We start from the raw sequence: 19,976 nt of genomic DNA, 5'->3' as shown, positions 1-19,976 counted from the left end.
GCCTTGACATTTTTTTTCAAAAGCATCTTTGCAAACCTAAGTCATACAGCCCTGTTTTGTTTTTGTTTTTTAAGGGGAGGCTTTCTCATGGCAGCCTTTCAAAAAAAGTTGTACTTTTTTAACAGTAAATCTTCATCTAATTGTGCTGTGACAAACTTTAACATTTAACACACTTACTGAGGCCTATAGACCCTGAGACCTATTGCTTGGAGGTGTTTTGCATTTCTAAGGCCGAGCATTGCATTGTTTGACTATATGGTGGATTTCCTGGGACGTCAGCTCCTGGGAAGATTGCAGCATTGAGCTAAAACATTCCTGAATCCTCCAGAACATCAAACTGTCAAAACTTTTTCTTTCATAGAGGTGCTCAGACTTGCAGATGATCAGTTAATCAAGGACATTTGATTAGCAGCACCCAGCTGCTACTGACCCTCTTAATTCCTATAAAAGCAGTAAGGGCGTACCCCTCTTAGCCTTAACCCTTTCTTTTCTTTTTTTTTTCTTTTTTTTCATAAAGTAACTCCCATATTTAGCCCTGTGTTCTCATGGAAACACAAAGGTTTTATTACTGGCAATGGGCGACCGTGGCTCAGGGGGTTGGGAATCGCATCTGTAACCGGAAGGTCGCTGGTTCAATCCCTCGGCTCTCTGTCCTGGTCGTTGTGTCCTTGGGCAAGACACTTTACCCTACTGCCTACTGGTGTTGGCCAGAGGGGCCGATGGTGCGATATGGCAGCTTCGCTTCTGTCAGTCTGCCCCAGGGCAGCTGTGGCTACAACTGTAGCTTCCCTCCACCAGTGTATGAATGTGAGAGTAAATGAATAGTGGTATTGTAAAGTGCTTTGGGTGCCTTGAAAAGCGCTATATAAATCCAATCCATTATTATTAATGAGCAGACTTTATAAGGACAGCAGCTGAAACAGTGGTGATTTGGCACTTTTCAGCCAGAGACAAAGATTTGGCGTCAGCTCTCGCGGCGTTCACCTGCTTTTGATTCGACCATGCCAAAATGCAGCACACGCAAGTTAGTGGAGCAGGCACAGCTGATGCCCTCAGACCCTAACCACTGTCATGGGGATGCTTGGCACGTTATTTCTCTCACACACACCTACATGTGTGCACAAATAGACACACACATACACTCCCACACAGACTAATCCCCAGCCACAGGGAGTGAAACACAGGTCAAACATGACGTAAAGTCCCCCGACCGTACTATAGTGGGTGTGTGTGTGCATGTGTGTAGGTGCCTCAGCCAGCATCCTGTGGCCTTCGTTGTTTTAAGTTATTACCTGGGGGAGCAAAAGGGGAAAAAAAGAGGAAGGAAAAGGGGGAACAGGAAACACAGGTTAGGTCAGTCGTGCTGGTGGCAAAGTCAAAAAGACAGAAAATTAGCTGTGAGTCATGAGAGGAGGAGACAAACAAGGTGACGGGGGCAAGGGCTAGGAAGAGGAGAAAGTGGAGGTAGATGGGGGGGCAGTGGAGGATGGCAGGGGGAGCATTACAGAAAGGAGGAATAAGTAGACAGACAAAATCACAAGCCTCTGGGGATGTACAGTAGCATATAGCACAGGAAGGAGGGGAAATGTTTGAGAGAAAGGGGGATGGGAGGGAGAAATGGAGCGAAAGATGGATGCGTAAGAATTTGGGCTGTACTCACCCATGACTTGGCCAAGGCAGGGCCCTTCATTACAGGCTCCCATCAAGACCTGCTGCCTGTAATGTGCTGGAAAATAGGCAGTAACACTGTGATCTGTTTTATGCACCCTGCTCTGCTCCAGAGACAGCTGCTAACACGCACTCACAGAGGCACGAACTGTGGATGTCCACAGAACTGCACATGTGCATGCAAAGGCAAATGCATTCACAGACAAATTCAAATAGATTACATTAGTGCATACCCATTTCTGAAAGCATTAGATAATATGTGTAAAAACAGTACATAGGAAGGCACACATACTGCAAAACACCTGAGTAACTTACAATATAATCAGTTTGTATTCTGCAATTAGTTTTAATTCTGATTTCATTTCGATTTTTTTTGTGTTCAATACAGTTTAGTTTCTGAAGCAGATAAGCTCATTTGAGTTTAGTTTTTATCCACTCTTTCATTTTCTTCTGCCTCACCAGTTCAGGGTTGCAGGTGTGCTAAAGCGGTCACAGGGCGAAAGGCAGGGTGCAATGCAAAATGATGATTTTTAGTTTAGTTTTTATTAGCTAGTCTTAAACTGGTTATTGCAGTAAAAACAAAGCACTTTGTGAAGGCGGTTGACTCCAGGTCACGCACACCTGCTAATTCTTAATAAACAAAATCAGCAAAGTCTCATCCAGGCAGGTTATGATGACACATGTGAACAAAATGTCAAAAACAAATTTTCTTTTAGTTTAGTGGATTTCGTAAGTTCACAAAATCTTTTTTGTCAGTTTATTTTTCTCCAAAAGTTGGGTTATTTTTTACACCAAGTTTTACCTTTTTAGAGTTTTAGGTTAAGTTTTAGGCACAGACATTTTCATTTAGACACATGTATGATTCTATATAGCATCAGTCTAGTGGTTAAAAAGGTCAAACTAGAGTGTGTGCTTTCTCGTCTTGTGTTTTAGAAGACTCCCGCTGTACTCGTGTTTCTCTGCCTTTGTGTCCATGTGACTTTCAGCGAATTGTGATATCATTTTATTTTGATTGAATCTGCTTTGCTCAGAGAGTTAGCATCAAGGTTTGTTTCAGCGCTCATTGTGATAGAAACATGGCCGCATGCCAATATTAAGAAAGAATATTGCTGTTGCATTGTGTTATTACTTATTATTACATGTTTCCCATTTGTCTTGACCCAACATGACACTTGTTCGGTGTAATATTATATCCATTGTCACTCATGTTGACACCTTCTGCTTGTTTGATCAAGTCAGATTCATTAGAAACACATTAAGAAGACAGCCTGTTCAAAGGTGTGTTGCCTCATATTGTAGAAGCAGAAGTCCATTTTATAGTTTTGATTCCAGACTATAAATACTAAGTATTTACACATGAATTACTTTTTAATCTTATTTTACTCTTAAGGGGGAAAAGGATTGAGAATTTAATTTCAATGAAATGTCAACACTGAGTGTCAGAATTCGACAGACAATTCAGACGTTACACTTTGCAGGCTGGAAGATAAAAAATTAAGTTGAAGATGCGTTAAATGCTAAGCATTTTGCCCCTAGTTTTTAAGCGTAATGCACACCTGGAAACAGTTTTGCTAATTCTGGTATAGTGTGCAAAGGTTTTACCTCAACTATGATTAGGATAACAGATTTTGAAAACACGAGCACTTTTATTTATTTAGTTTTTTTTCTGGAAAAAACAGCAAAGCATAATTTATCCATTTTTCAACTGCATCATGTACCTAGTGCAGCATTAATTCTCTTTTTTGCTTCCCTTACTCTCTGTTGTTTAGGTTATGCAATACTGCAGGCAATTATGGAGCGAGCGGGGCAGAACGGATGGCAGGTCAGGACACACACAAATGCGCAAATTCTTGGAAACCTGCTAAAACACACACACATGCACAAGAATTGTCATGCTTTCTCAGAGCGCACAACTAGTATATTAATTTAAACATCCACATGCACACACTGTGCTCCCATGCTGTGTATTCACATTTCTGTGATTAGTTCTTCAAATAGCTTTATCATTTGCTTGAGGTTTACATGCATGACTCTATCCATGATGTCTTCTCTTGTGTTCCTGCGCGCATTTGACATGTACAGGTGAGTGCAATCTGTGTGGAGAGTTTCAATGAGGCGGCGTATCGGAGACTCTTAGAGGACCTGGATCGACGGCAGGAGAGAAAATATGTCATTGACCTGGAGCCTGAGAGACTACAGAGCATCCTGGAACAGGTACTGTTATTGGGAAATTTAACCAACAAGATTGTGAATACTTCAGTCTAAAATCCAAAATAGTGCTTAAGCCAGCAAACCATGTAACTCATGTTAGTTGAGTATGGAGGTTGAATATGGAGAGATTTGTGGTGCAGATAACTTAGCAGGATGGAAAAACATGGAATAATTAACAGGTCTATTAAATGTTAAATAATTCTGTTTTAGAGTAAGTTTGAGGTTGTTATTGCCATTTATTAATGGCTACATTACATTTACAGCATTTATAAATACTCTACAGTCCCTGGTTACAAGTAATAAAAGGAATTTTTAAAATGTAAAAAAAGAATTATCCAACTGCTGGTGCATGGAGGTCTGACACTGATCTGGATGCTAAACAAGATCATGAGATCGAGTTAATGGCTGCCCAAATATCACTGAGTGAGGGCAGAGATGACATTACTGACCTGCACTTAACACTTAATGAGATACAGCCAAAGCACAATGATACGTTTTTAGATCCTTTTAACCACATAATAGGTTGTGTTAAGTAATGAGGTGAGACCCTGTGAGAAATAGTGAAAACAATTAGAATTAAAGTTAAGTTACTAATGACTGTAGTACCACATAATGGAGATTTTTCACCGTACCACTAGTGTCTGCCGACTGTCTGCTCCACTCAGCTGGTTGCAGCAGCTCGCCTGATGCTTTCTGACATCTGGAAAGAAAACAAGATTTGAGTTTTTCCCTGGAGTTCGTAAATGTGGAATGAAAAACTGTGACTTCCCCAACAGTGTGTGATTGCAGTAATGACAGTAAAGAGTCCTATCGCACACAGATTTCAAGCATATACCCACGTAATAAATATCAAGGCATGCGCTCGGACACCTTATGGCTGTCTGAGTTCATTAGATTGTCTGTCTTGTTTGATGGTTAAGTCTTGAGCTCTGACAGGTCTCAGGAGTGTGTGTGAGAAAGAGAGAGCGTGTGACTCAGGGCTGCAACATCCCATTGGTCCTGCCACCTGTCATTACATGTGATCCTCACTTTGCATATGTGATAAACTCACTAACACAAACATACACACAAGCACATTCACTAATGCACATACCTCTCAGAATCTCCTACAATTACTGGTAACACACAGAAATTTAATATATGTAAAAAAAAAAAAAGCTAAAATTACAGCATTACAATGCACATAGTCATACAGCTACACAGACACAAACCCACACTAGTAGCGGCATCTCAGACACACAGACTGTTTCTTAATTGGCTTCTGTGCTGAGTGAACAGACAGACAGGAGGCGCACGCACAAACGCACACATGTGTACTGAGACGGGCATACAGACACAAACACACACACTAGTCAGCTCTGCAGAGCTGGCACTGGCTTGCATCCCTGCTCTGAGACAGAGACTGCTCTGTTTGTCTGCCCCTGCCAGCTGCGATCTTTGTGTGTGCACGCGCGTGTGTGTACGTACATCTGTCTGCGTCAGTACAAAGCCGCTGATATGTGTGGGTGAGAGAGAGACAAAGAAAAATGTGAACAGTTTGTTAATTAGGTTTATGCCACTTGTTAATCTCAATATGCATTCGACCACTTTGTCAGAATTCCCACAGTCTGCTGTATTTTCGCTCCATTTCCCTATATGGATAATATCAGTGACCAAAAACTCACGGGTTTTAGTTTTGAGCAGAAATATTTTTACCTTATAGGTCACATTTGAAATCAAATAGCAAACAAAAAAAAAAAAAAATGAAAAGAGTGAAATCATCTGCAGCTTTTATAACCCATATATTGTGTTTGGGTCAGACTTGACCTGTTTTCAAGTTTAGGTAAAGTATTATATGCTTTCTTTCAGTGGAACTACATTTCTCAAAAGCAGCTATTTCAACAAAACAAATTAAATTTTATCATTTCAATTTGAATGTCTCCAAAAGACAAAGTACTGGCTGTTTTCTGCATCACTAAAACATTTTAAAAGTCTGCAGAGTTTTTAGCCAGCATGGTACCAAAGTCTTCATCATTTTATCCTCCTTTAATCAGCATAATAAAGTAACCACAGCACCACTGTTAAGGAAGGTAATGGAGCAAGAGATGGAGGAAATCACCTTTTTGTCCTTGTCACCCCTGTCGTGCTCCCTAATGCTACTTTTCCCCTGGTTTCCAAATTAAATCCACGTTTTCTCTCCCCCTCTCTCTTTTCAGGCTGTCAGTGTGGGGAAACATGTCAAAGGTTACCATTACATCATAGCAAACCTGGTAAGGATGCTGGCGTTGCTTTCAACTGTTGTCCTGCTGTTTTCTGAAACACGTTTCCTGTTGGTGTAATATTTTATTCCAAAAGCCTACTTAAGAATCCACAGTTGACATGCAATACTAGACAAAACAAGATGGACCTTTGAAGAATTTTTCTTCAAGTCTTTGTCGTTACAGAGTTGGAGATTTTCTGCAATGATTAAAAAAACATTATCTTAATTATTTTCTATTTATTTCTACCAGATCCTATTATGTATTTTACTAAATTACTATTTTATCATGTGTCTCTCCTTGACAAAGTCACACCTTTGGGAAGCTGCTGGAATCAAGCTCAATAAAATCAGCATTGTTTCAACCTTAATTCCTGAAATCTTTTGAACAGTAGTTCTCTCCAGCACAGTGTAAAAGGGTCCGGCTCAGGTCAGGTTAGATGGAATTTCATTGCTTTTAGTGATTCCTCAATGTTGCAAAGTTTCCACTGTGGGGATGTAATCTGGAGATCTTAGTTTGTGGGAGGACTTTGAACCTTAGACCAGGGGTCTCAAACATATGGCCAGGGGGTCAGAATTGGGCCGACAAGGTCTCCAATCTGGGTCACTGGACAGTTTTGGAAAATGTGAAGGAAGGCTTAAACTTTGGACTTTTAACTAAAGTTTTATGTTTTACAGCTTTTCCTGCTCATAAAGACATCCCCCCATGGCCATTCATACGATACCGAAGTACTTGAGTAGTAGTTAATCAATTAAATGATCTACTGTAGAAAGTTCTGGGTTTTGCTTGACTTTTACAGTGGTTCCACAGTTAGAATAAATACATAAACAAAATAAAACACATTTCTTTATCAGAAAAACTGAGACTTTTTTCTTATATTAAGATATCTCAGGCAATAAATGTGTAGTTAGTGAAGTGTACCTTCTTTACACTGATTAAATGGTTGTTTCCTTGGATATTTCATAAGATGAATATGGACTGCATTACATCGTCTGGTCTGAAGGTTTTTGTGGTTTTTGTGTTACATTGTTCCAAACACATTTCTTTATTTCTGTCATGCTTTTGGTCTACCCAGGGTTTCAAGGACATATCTTTGGAAAGGTTCATGCACGGCGGGGCCAATGTGACCGGGTTCCAGTTAGTGGACTTCAGCAAGCCTATTGTCATAAAACTTATGCAGCGCTGGAACAAACTCGATCAGCGTGAATACCCTGGATCTGAAAGCCCACCTAAGGTAATAAAAACATGTTGCTCTATCATTGAATATGCATTTTGGAAATCTGCGTCAGACAGAGGTCTCGGTACCTGAAACATATTCTTATGTGCTATCTGAAGCACTGAAATAAATTCTACAGCAAAATATGGAATGAAGAAAATGCAGGACTTCCATTCAGACTTACTTCAAAAATGCATGGTATTGAGATAAACAGTTACTTGAAGTGCACGCACACACATTACTGCCATTGATGTGCAAATTGATCTTTGTACCTGAAATTCAACGCAAAAGCTGCACGGAAGGTTTTCAATCAGGTATCCAGCCACAGGGGGATACGCAGTATTTGAACCATTCAGAGTGTGATGTGGTGCATGTGTTACAGCTTCTTAGCCAATCAGAGCATGACCTCAGAATATGGCAGTGAAAAGGCTTATCTGTGATTAAGTCTCAAGGTTAACGTGATGCATACAGATTATGTAGACTAAAGACTTTGGTGTTCTGTGTCTGTTTAGAATAAAATTCTGCTGTCATGTGTCGGCTCTCTCACCTATTTACTCACTTTTCTGAGATATCTTTCTTTAACCTTTATAGTTCCAGCTCCTTATAGATATTCACAATTAAATCCCTTGACAGAGCACTGACCTGTGGGTATATTTATAGAAAAAATGTCCACCTACCCATTAAAAATACATCAGCTGTCAGCCCTCTGCCCGCTTGCTGAAATTGTTTGTATTCAATAATCCTCAAAAAAACACAGTAACGCAGTAACTACTTGTAACTAGTAACAGTGATGCAAATATATATTTATGGTTTTACGATTTCTAATTGGCACGCTATTTTTCACCCAGTCCCAGTGTTAATGAGCTAATCATCAGTTTTAGATTCACCTAATGAATTCTCATTAGTAGATGTCAGCTTCATCAATCGTCCCTTAACATTTACACAACATTTAGTGTGTTAATTGAGGTAAGCCTATTATGCATGATTGTGACAGATAAACACAGTGAACATATTTTGATGCACAAAACAGAAGCAAACACACCTGTAAGTGCTCAAATCTCAAAACCTCTAAACATCTTTGTTTAAGTGCATTCAGAGAATGTATTTACTTTTGCTGCCATGTACATATACTGTGTTACAAACCTGGAAACAATGATTTGAATGATTTAACAGTAACAGAAATCCAGTTACCTCTCGTGACAACAGATGCCTCCAAATTGCTCTTGGCTAATTTTTGCTCTGTAAAAAAAAGGAAAAAAATGAGCTCAGTTAACCTTGGGGCAACTGGTAGCCTTAGGCCAAATAAAAATGTGGCCTGATAATGGGCAGGGTGGGAAATACTACTGAGAATTGTCCCTTCTACACTTGAGACTGGAATTTGAGCCGCCCATCAATCAAAATCTCTTAACTGCTGGTTTCTCTTTGTTTTGCTTGGAGATTTTATTGAAAAGTAATTGTCAAAGAAATATATTAAGCTCATTAAAATGTTGTAAATAATAATTAGGATCACTTCAGGAGATACAAACAATTTTTCCAAATTTCTGCAAACACTTGATCTGACTTTATGAATGTTGACCACATCTGTGTTAACAGATTTAATCAAAATGATTAATAAGAAGGATTTAATAATGATCATCGTGATAATAATCTTAGTAAACATTAGATTTGCTCACTTAAATTCTACTTTTAGTTATTATTGCTGGTATGAAATTAAATGTTCAGATGTTATTTCCCTCTCAGAAACTCATTTAATATTTTTTTCAATGTAGTGTTTAAATGTTTTTTTTCTTTTTGTTCGTCTATTAACTTCTTGCACAATCCTGACGTTTTCCATCTTTCTTGTTATTGCTTTTAATCAAATCCAGTTTATCCGTATTTTTTTTGAGCTATTTTCACAGGAAAGACACCCAGGTTCAGAACTTACAGGTGGAAAAGATAAAAAATTAAACATTCATATTGGGTAGAAGGCTGCAGCCCTACTTTAAAAAAAAAAAAAAAAAGAGCACACAAGCGTAAAAACACAGACACTCTGAAAACGACCAAAGTGACACAGGACTGTATACAGAGCGATGATCAGGGATGAGAGGAAACACAATGGGAACTAGACACAGCTGAGATTAAGCAAGACAATGAAAAGACAGTAAAACTAAAAGCAAGTCAAAAAGAGACAACTCACAAAATAAAACAGGACATAACAAACAGCTAACAGACAAAGTCTCAAAAAGAAGGAAATGCTGGAGAGACAAAATTAGAACAGAACGTAACAGTAAAAGCCTTCACTCACAGACCGTACCGTTCTCCCTCTGAACGAAGACGAACTCGTGCTCAGCCAGTGTTATTCATGACGCCACGTTAAATGCTGTCATGCAAGGACACATCTATAACAGATTCAACAACCCTGGATATCTGGAAAACCAAAAACCCTTCTCAAAACAGGAAATTACAACTATACATGGAATTAAATAAGGAAGGCTTTGGCTACAAGACAGCAAACAAACAGCAGCTTTCAGTGAAACAGCCTGCAGCATCCAAACCCAGAGAATAATCAGAAACATGTATTTTCAGTCATCATATTGTCACAGTCATGGGAATTGTGGAAAAGGAATTTGACCTGATGATCAGACTGTGAATGTCAGGGTCAAATACCAAGTCCAAAATTATTCAGGATCAAGTTTTAGCTGTAACATCTACCCAACAGCAGAATTTTGCTCTGTTTGATTTTTGTTCTTTTGTTCTTTGCGTGGCAGTAAAAGAGGTGAAGATTCAGATGTGGAAGTCATCAGAATACTTCCAGGAGTGATCTGAAAACAGCAGGGGAGCCATAAGAGAGCTACACAAAGACAGTGAAATTTAGGTCAAATATGGTTTTGGCTCGAATTGGATGGAGTCGTTTACATCACAAACTTAGTTAGTTAGCAAAATGGCATTTTTATTAGCTTTAAAGATAAATAACAGCTGATGCTACTAGAAATAATTTTAGTTTTTCTTGCATTTGATTATACTGGACAATGTTCAAGTCCTTCCACTTGCAAAAGGAGGGATTTGATCATTTCACTTTTTGCAAAGCGTCATAGCTGCATAGATTTTTATAAATATGTGTGAAAAATGAAAACTACTTGGTTCATCTTTATATATTAATCATAAAGCCGGTCCCTGATATTTTTCTCTAAATGTTTTATCCTGTTTGACAAGCCACATTTAAAAACTTAAAGATTGAATCTGATCCTGGGGAACATTTCCTGAAACTTTGTGTTTTTAAAAGGTAATTCTGTTTCTTTGTGCCCCCAAAACATTTGTACTCTGCTCCTGACATAAACTGAAAGTTAGAAAACTACTTGGCTCACTTTTTGTTTTCTCTGTGATTCGGATAGTCTTCATCTGTCAGTCACATGCCTAAAGGCTTTCCTTAGTTTCAAAGGGTACAGATGAAAGGAGGATGACACAGTTGCGTAGCCTTGCAAAAAACACCTTGTGGGATACAAATCAAGGGATGTCAATAAGAGAGAAACTACCTGCAGAGGCGTGGAAAGCATTGGCAAGAGAATCTCAGCCGACTTGCCTGCATCCTTCCATTTTCATCCCTCCACTTCTTTCTGTCGCGATGTGAAGGCAGCCTGCTGAGTGTTTGACTGCCTCCATCTGTGTGGAGCTGCGTGTCTGTGTGTGTCCTGGGTGGGGGTGTTGCTGCTGAGTGTGTGTGTGTGTATTCTTCCCTGCAGCGCTGTGTCTTACCTATAATGAATTTGTCAAGCAATCTGTCAAGACCACCATCACTTGCAGGGTTTCATCAGAGCACAGACACTGATAGTGTCTTACATTGAATTAAAATTAATAGCAAGTCATTTTAAAGGTATTAAGTCTATTTTATAATACAACCCAGTGAAACAGTAATAAGCGTTTGTAAACCTTGGCAATCAGCATGACAAAGAATTATGGCATATTTGAAAAACACGTTTATGATATAATTTAACTCATTTAAATGGCTTCAATGTCACGTACAGTGACTTTATTTAAAAACTGTAACTCTGTCTAATCCTGGCACATTTACAGTGATGTTACATTTATAGTGGTGTTGATTGATATTTACTGGAGAAATAAAATAAAAGTCAGAGCAGTGAGATAGACTGTGGCACTGGTCACAGTTTACATAATGACCATGTTCCCTTATGTAGAGTTATGATGGTCTAAGCCTGGTCAAAAGATGTGAGTGGGTAGTAATACTGTTGTAGAAAAACATTCTTGGAAAGCAACAAATATACTGAAATACTTCACACTAAACATTTTAATGCAAAAGGATAATAAAACAGTTTTTAGGCAATTTATGTTATCAGTTATATAACATGAAGGACCTAAGATATACATACAGTTCTATACAAAGTTTAGGCTTGTCAAAGAGGTAACCTTTGTCCCCTCTCTCTTTTTCGCAGTATACCTCATCTCTGACTTATGATGGTGTCCTTGTAATGGCTGAAGCCTTCCGCACCCTTCGCCGTCAAAAAATCGATATCAGTCGCCGTGGCAATGCAGGTGACTGTCTGGCCAATCCAGCTGCTCCTTGGAACCAAGGAATAGATATGGAGCGTGCGCTCAAACAGGTTGGCTCAATTTCACTGATAGTGTACAAATTTTATAATAGAGTGAATGCTAAATGAATTATCCATTATCACATGTAAACACACAAAAAACAAATGAAATGAACAAAACAAAGAAGAAAGACTAGGATTGTTGCTGATGTAGAATTTTTTATTTTTTTTTTGCTTTCTCCTGAAAAGCTGGAGGTAAATAGGTTGTAAATAATCTGAAACAAAATGGTAGCAGAAAAAATTACTGAAAAGGTTTTAAACACTAACTAAACTAATTAAACCATTCAGATAAACTCTTGGTTTTGTGCCTTTATTTTGGAAAGTTAAATCCAAGTGCTTTTATTTTGAAAATAAGGCATACAGTACATGGATGCTCTGTTAGGGACTGCGGCTGTTGTCTGTTGTGAATCGGTAGAAATTTTGTGGTCATAATGTTAAAGTTGTGGAGGTCCCAACCATTTGATGATAAAAACAGCACATGACAGAACAAAATATTATGGAAATAAATGCTTTGGTCCAGTTGTTTTAAAATACTGTATCAACAGGACTTCAATTGTCTCTATGTTTATACTTGTACTGCCGTATTTCTATATCTTATCAATTTATATTAATGTCTCATGTACTTACCCATCAGCGGTATTTGCCTCAGACTTTCAGTGTAATGTTTAAAGTGAAAACGAGACAATATTAACTTTAATTAGACTTGGCCTCTAAAAGCAAAGACAAACTAACGCTTAATGACAACAAATGAGGGGCAACCTAAGAATCAACAGAGAATATTAAACAACAAACTCAAAAACACTGGGTCAAAAACCCAGCACCGTTAAAGTATTTGCATTCATTAATTCTTCTGTTTATAGTTGCTTAGTGGCAGCAGCTAACATTCCCACACTCAATTCAGGTTTTCAGCTTGGGTACAAAGTGTTCATAGGAAACAATGCAAGCGTTTCGTTTGACATAATTGAAATAAATAACGGGTATCAGTCTTAATGTTAACTGTGCATCAAATTATTGCTAATGGAAACTCAATTTTGTCTCTGTTGCAACATCCCGTTGCAGTTATTGAACTATTTGTTTAAGCACCGCTTGCTTGGCTTCACCATGAAGACAAAAAAAGAAGCCCAAGCACTCCTATTGTACTCCTGACTGTTCACTGAGTGTCTGCGATCTTAAACATCTGTATGAACTATTTTAGTTTTATGTTTCTACTGTTACAATTCATCCAGGTGCGCATTCAGGGCCTGACTGGGAATATTCAGTTTGATCACTACGGTCGGAGGGTGAATTACACGATGGACGTGTTTGAACTCAAGAGCAATGGCCCGCGCAAGGTAAAAGTTCCTCATGCATTAAAAAAAGACAAGGACTATAAATTTTTGAGTCCAGATACTCACAGCAATACCATGAGCAAAGTATTTTAGACCGTGTTTCTAAAAGGCCATGTTAAAAGACAGGAAAATACAAAGAAAATGCTGTTTATCTTAATTTGAGCAAATGCGATGCCTCAGCAGGATATATACATAAATCACAATTAATTTAAACAATTCCTGTTAATTTGTATAGTGCTTCATTCTTCATTCAGCCTCCATTCATAAAAAAAATAATTTACGCCATAATTATTTTCATAATTCTTAATTAATAACTTCTGTTTGCAATTATGAATACCATTAGATGACTGCAATCAAACCAGCCATCACAGCTTGTGTATATTAATGGCTTTTTGGAGTACACACTGGAGATCAGCTCCCAGGCAACCTGGGGGTACATAAAATCTGCAGTGACATAAATAAGTAAAGTTTGAACATAATCTGTCTCAATAAGAGAAGAAAGTAAGAGGACAGGATGTCATTTGGAACAGCTTATAAATTCTCTATACTGGAAAATCACATACATGTAGCCCCAATAATAAAGATATAGCACCATGTTCCAGCATCACAATTGTTCCTTCGACAGCAATGTGTGTTTATTGAAGGTTCTTGGCTCACACTCAATATCTCCTACAGTTCCAATGGGAAATTTCCTGGAGTTTGCTCAATCTGATTTATCTTTCTCTCAGTCTCATTTTCTCCTATTTCGCCTTCTCATTTCCTTTAATGATTCTGTTTTACCTTTTCTGTCTCGATTGTATTGCATGCATGTCGAATTACATTTTGCATAAATTGTGCGAGGGTAAAACTGATTGAAAGTACATTAAACTATATTTTCATGGATGTTTTTTCTCTTTTCCCTCTCATTCATCTTCTCCTACTCCCATATATCCCTCTGTTTACCTCAGATTGGTTACTGGAATGACATAGACAAACTTGTGTTGGTCCAGAATGAAAATGCTCTGTCCAATGACAGCTCGGCTATGGAGAACCGGACTGTTGTCGTGACAACTATCATGGTAATGTACCATCTGACTGTTTTCATTTCTCCATTGTTTGGGTGCTATTTGGGTGAAGCTCTCCTTCAGCGCGGATACTCAGTCGTTCCAAAATACATAGCCTAATGTCACCAGAATCTTGATTTGACTTGAGCACGTATGCAGAGACTTGAAGTTTATGTTGAAAAAAAATTACACACCAGAAAAAATATGATAACCATATGAAATAAGTTTTTATTTTACATTTTTTTCCAAGCAAGATTAGTAAGTGGAAATTGATGGAATAGGAAAACTCTAGGCAGAGAATTTCTCATATACAGAACACCCACTTAGAATATTTCACAGGGGATAGGATACACACTAACCAGTCACTTTATTCGGCACCCCTGATCGAGTGGTATAATGCAAATACCTAATCGGCCAATTACATGGAATCGATTCAGTACATTCAGGCATATGGACAAATCAAGATGACCTGCTGAAGTTTAAAGTGAGCATCAGAATGGAGATAAAAGGGGATTTAAGGGACTTTGAATTAGGCATGGGTGTTGGCGCCAGCTTGCTGATGTTTCAGAAACTGACGACCTCCTGGGCCAACAAAGAATGGCCCAGAAAAGAGAAAATATCTAGTGAGTTGCAGTTCTTTGGGTAATAATCTCTTGATGCCAGAGGTCAGAGGGGAAAATTGCCTGACTTCTAGCTGATTGCAAGGCAACAGTAACACCAGTAACCACTCATTGAAGCCAAAATAGCAGCACATCAATTCGATTCAGTTTGATTGTATAGCCCAATATCACTTGTAACTGTTCGAAAGGATTCACAGGCATAAAAACATTAATGCACAGGATGTCCAACCTTGAAGCAGATGAGCTACAACAGCAGAAGAGCACACTGGCTGTAGCAACTGAAGCTACAATTCCCAAGGATTCATCAAAATTGAACAATCGAAGGTCTAATGATCCTTGATTTATGCTGAAACAAGATGAAAAGCATGGAGCCATCTTCGTGTGGTTGAAGCTACTAGAAGTGACCTAATGTCAGAAAGCTCACATCATCTCAAGCTGGTTTCTTGAATATTGAAAAATACTCAGATTAGCCTCCACCTTTTGCATTTTATCTTCTAATAGCAAGTGAGAATCTTGTTTTTAAGCCGCATCACTCCTTTTCATTGAAGGGTGTCTTGAAAGTACCCTCTAGGTGAACTGGGGCTATTTTCAGTACAATTAAATAAAGGAGAAGTGGGCATGTGTCATCCCTTAGTGCTAATAGAGTCTGCCATGAATATTGCAGTCTGTACTGTGGGGAAACAATGGCCACAACATTAATGTGATAATACGAGGCTAAAGTGCCCCTTTTAAGTGTTGTTAGACTCGTCTGATGGTTCACAGGACGATTGAACCCTTATGTCTGGACAATCTGGCTTTTCAGTCAGCCTCTGGCACACTCTCACCTCAGCCATTGTTTCAGCGTCCATGGGAACTGTTTGGAAACTTCCACTTATCAAAAAAAGAAATGTTTTTTTAGCTTGGACCCTCTTTGTTTTCTTTTTATTGGTGGGGGCCATACATTATTCAAATGAAAACGGTAATGCGTCCGCTGATTACTGATTACACACGATCGTAACCAGTCAACATATGCAATCACTTTTCGTAGAGAGGGAAGTTACCACAGTTACTTTGTGGATACTGTAGAACTGATAGCGCTTCAAGTCCAGCTCTGTGGTGAGGTTTACCTGTCTTTGTGGTCTTTTTGGATACATTCAGCATCAGAAAGCTGGAGGATGAACTCCAACAAGGGCACAACATGGCACCGTTTTAACACTGAAAGAAAAATCAGCCTGGAAGTGGACGAGCTGGATGAGTTCAATAGAGCCCTCGCAGTACAGCCAGGAGGGAGTGGCACTTGTCCAGCTGGAAGATTTCACTAATGTCTCATTAGTAGGCAAATCCAAAAGTGACCTCAGATCACCATTTAGAAGTGACCTCAGTCCAATCTCTTCTAATAGCTTTCACATAGACACTGCTCTGCAGCCCAGTTTAATTATTCCTCTTTCTTCTACAAACAAGGATAAAGGAGGGCTAATCGGTGGATGTGTGCACATCCTCCGCTTACATTTGATTTCACTTCACCCATCTGCAGCGTTTTTATGGTGGCCATCCCCTTCCTGTAAATGCAATCAGTCTAATTCAATTTGGCATGCAAAGTGATGCAAGTGAAAGCAACTCAAAAGACTAATTTCAGCCCAGAGATAAAACAAGCCACAGATGCTCGGGCTTTAATTCGGTGTTTTGTTTTAAGGCACATTGCATCGTTTCATCCAGAAAACTCAAATGTGACCAAAATATCTGCAGTTGTACTTCGCCATTGCCCTCCCCTCATGCAAATACTTACAAACAGACAACGGCTCAAAGATGTTGATTTGAGAGTGCAGTGAGTCTACAGTGCCTCCGGTGGCCAGATCCAGTCATCACTCCTGCTGGCGCAGAGGAAAACAGCCGCGCATGCTGCTGTAAAGAGTTCAGAAACACTAAATCAGCTGGATTAGGTGTCCCCAGTTTGAGCTTCACCTTCAGCCATGCACATTTCAGCTGGCAATATATCAAACTACACTGCAGTGTTTGGTTTGGTGACTCGAGTCAGGTGCAAGAGAAACATACAAACACATCATCAAGATCAGATACTTAAAAGGGCAATTTAGTAATCTGTGACAGTGCAGTGCTGTTTTCTGTTTATTTTGTACTGTGTCAATACATTAATCTCATTTTGGTTGAAGAGCTGGTGTTATGAATAAATTAGTATGGTGAACAGTGTGTACATGCTTCCGTTGTTTATTTCCATCTGTCATTCTATAATATGTCTGTCATTCATCTGACATTCCAGCACATCTGTCCTCGTACTCCCCTCATCTCTCCTTCGTCTTCTCGATTCTCTGTAACTGTACTCACCTCTTCAGCCTCCCCAAACCTTTGTTTTCTACCTCCATGCCTGCAGTCTTTGCATATTTCTCTGTGGATGGTGACCTCAGCAGGGCTTGACTAATGTTAGCTCAGCCACCTCCTCCTCTTTGCAGCCTCTGGTGATGAGGAAACCTCTGCAGCGACACTGATGCCGAGTCTGCAGACAAACCAACAGACAGAAAACACAGACCCTCGAAAATGACTGAGAACAGACAGCCTGATAGAGTTTCTCTAAAGCTCTTAAAGGACTTATCTTTCTTTTCTTTTTTTTCTGTATAACATTTTTTTTTAATTATTTGGTTCTGACATCATATATTTGCTTAGATGAAGATGGCTAAGAAATAACGGCACAGAGAAGAGACGAGAAGGAGGATCATGGCCCTGTGAGGTTTTGGGCTGACTTGCTCATTGTGCTCCTGTCTTCCTCTCGTAACAAAGCTACCACCAGATGAAAGCTCTGCAATGGATTCTGCAGCGTCTGTCAAGGTTTGACATTTGGTCGCACAAAGTCACCGGACTGTGGAACAACACTGTTAATTTAGATTCTTCTCTTTTTGAGGACAACACAGCTACCACCGTCCTCTCTGTTACACTGCCTGCAGAAGAATTTGCCTTAATCAGATTTCGATTTTATTTTTTACTTCTTTTTTTTTAAGAGAAGATGTAGGTGGAGAGTGACAGGTCTTCACTGTCAGTCCGGCATTTTTTTAAGCACTCACCTTTCTCTCCTCTGTCTTCATCTCTATGCTGTGTCTCTCTGTAAATCTATTCAGTCATGCCTACTCAGTCAACTTTCCTTTAGTGTATTTGAGCTCTTCTGATAGGTTGTTTTTTTTTTTTATCTCTTCATCAAAATAAAAGGGTAAAGTAAACCTGTTCTCATAATTTTAGGTGACTTGTTGGGCATTTGTATGAGACAGTGCTATTTTCCATGTCTCTCTATGTATTTAATCTTACTTCCACAGAGACACTGTGATCATTTGTGTACTCTACATGTAAAAGAATAGCATTTTTTAAAAACTATCCCAGAAAATACTCCAAAGCTGACCCTACACGAAAATGGAAATATTGCAGACATCCTCAAGACCCAAATGCTAAAGTAAACATTAATTAGAAACCCAGTTACACAAACACATGAATACATGTGCATCAACAAAGCCCTCACAGATCTCAGAGCAAAGATGAGGGCAGATTGTTAGATGTGTTGCCTATGGTCATTATTAAAGAGTCCTTAACTCTATTCCAGATACACCCATGAGGACATGACTGTGTCTTATTTATGCCCCTGCTTTATAATCATAGTAGTGCAATATATCTGACTTTATATTAGTTAGATTTTAAGTTAAACAATTCTAATCTTAAAAGAAAGAATATTGTTATTGAAAAAATAAAACCAAATCTTTAACGAACCAAAAGGATTGTGCACGGCTGGTCGGTTAGACTTAGTCTGCCTTGATGTCTAATTAGTTGTCTGACTGATTCATATGTTGACAGACAAACTGACTGACTGTTACTGAAGAGGACTTGAAGGACTGGCAGTCTTCGTCTTCTGGTCATTGGTTGGCTGCTCAAATAATCTTATTAACTGCTGAACTGCCCTGCTTTCTTTATGGCTAAATAGCTGGGAGTTAATCGCACTGACCAACTGGCCAAATATGTGACCGGATAGATGATTATGTACTGTGATTGCAGTAATTGCTTAATAAATGGACTGCCTGACCAAGTAACTGACAAAGGCTGTGACTCACTGCCTGCCTTGCTTCTCTGGTCATGTGAACAGATAGCTCGCAGGCTGGTGAGATGTCTCTTGCTATGTAAAAATCTGGCTTTTAAAATGCTGTAATCCAGTTGGGGGGTTGAGGGGGAGTGAATGAATGACTGGACAGTTAAGTTGACTGTCCATTGCATTGGAGTTCGTCTTCTCACCAGGCTAGCTCACTGGCTTACATAGCAAGTCATTTCTGCCTTTTTGGCACCAGAGTGAAGTGTTTCATGTCTTATCAGCCCAAACCATTTGCTTCTACAAAGCTGTTCTCCCTCTCTCACACACCCCTTTCCCTTCTTTGCTTGCTCCCTCGCTTCTTCTCCATTTTTCTTTTTTTGTCACATTCTCTCTTTCTCTTAATCTCTCCTTCACACTTTCCCCCTTGCTGTTTCTATCGTCTATTCTCCTTGTAGCGATCACTGTTTGTATTCTGATCTCCTCCCTCATCTTTCTTCTGTAGTTTCTTACAGCCAAAACGCCCTGCATCCCTCTCATCCTGCTAGTCTCGTTTCCATTACCATCCTTCTTTCCTTTCAACCTCCTGATTCTTATTTCTTCCTCTCTTCTCCCCTCCCATTCCTTGCACTAACTCATGATGCCACATTAGGCAACACCCAAACATGATGCTTTTTCCCAGCAGTAAATACATGCGCTAACATCTTGTACACACACAAACTCACTCACTCACAGCAAGACAAAAGTGTCTGGAGCAAACTGATAACAAACCTTAAGGAGGCATTAAAGTGATACACTGCCACTTTTGCCAGAGCTTCAGCTAAAATGTGTGTGTCCATACATATAGTATATCCTTTCGTGTGTATCGGCTTACATAAAACTAAATTAACTCAGCAAAGTAGACTTGTCAGACTTCAAGCATTTGACCTTGTAATTGAGATGGCTGCATTCTCCTTAACACAAGCTGACTAAAAGATTCCCGCTGAGAATCAGTGATTAAAGATGAAGCAAACAAGCAC

The 19,976-nt window shown here is 39.2% G+C and overlaps 1 protein-coding gene across 4 annotated transcripts in view; it reads left to right on the top strand.

The window, feature by feature from the left end:
- The window catches only part of gria4a (glutamate receptor, ionotropic, AMPA 4a), a 123,771-nt gene that overhangs the window by 63,222 nt on the left and 40,573 nt on the right, over positions 1–19,976 (top strand). For all 4 annotated transcript variants that reach the window (XM_026193618.2, XM_026193617.2, XM_026193621.2 and 1 more), the window contains exons 4-10: positions 3,438–3,490; positions 3,751–3,882; positions 6,075–6,128; positions 7,192–7,350; positions 11,760–11,927; positions 13,142–13,246; positions 14,191–14,301. In XM_026193618.2, coding sequence (XP_026049403.1) covers positions 3,438–3,490; positions 3,751–3,882; positions 6,075–6,128; positions 7,192–7,350; positions 11,760–11,927; positions 13,142–13,246; positions 14,191–14,301 — 782 coding nt within the window. The remainder of the gene's footprint in view (positions 1–3,437; positions 3,491–3,750; positions 3,883–6,074; positions 6,129–7,191; positions 7,351–11,759; positions 11,928–13,141; positions 13,247–14,190; positions 14,302–19,976) is intronic.

The sequence above is a fragment of the Astatotilapia calliptera genome, chromosome 14 (genome assembly GCF_964374335.1).
Source record: "Astatotilapia calliptera chromosome 14, fAstCal68.1, whole genome shotgun sequence".
NCBI classification, from domain to species: Eukaryota; Metazoa; Chordata; class Actinopteri; order Cichliformes; family Cichlidae; genus Astatotilapia; species Astatotilapia calliptera.
The sequence above is the reverse complement of the archived record's forward strand: the minus strand, read 5'-3'. Positions and strand labels throughout refer to the sequence as shown.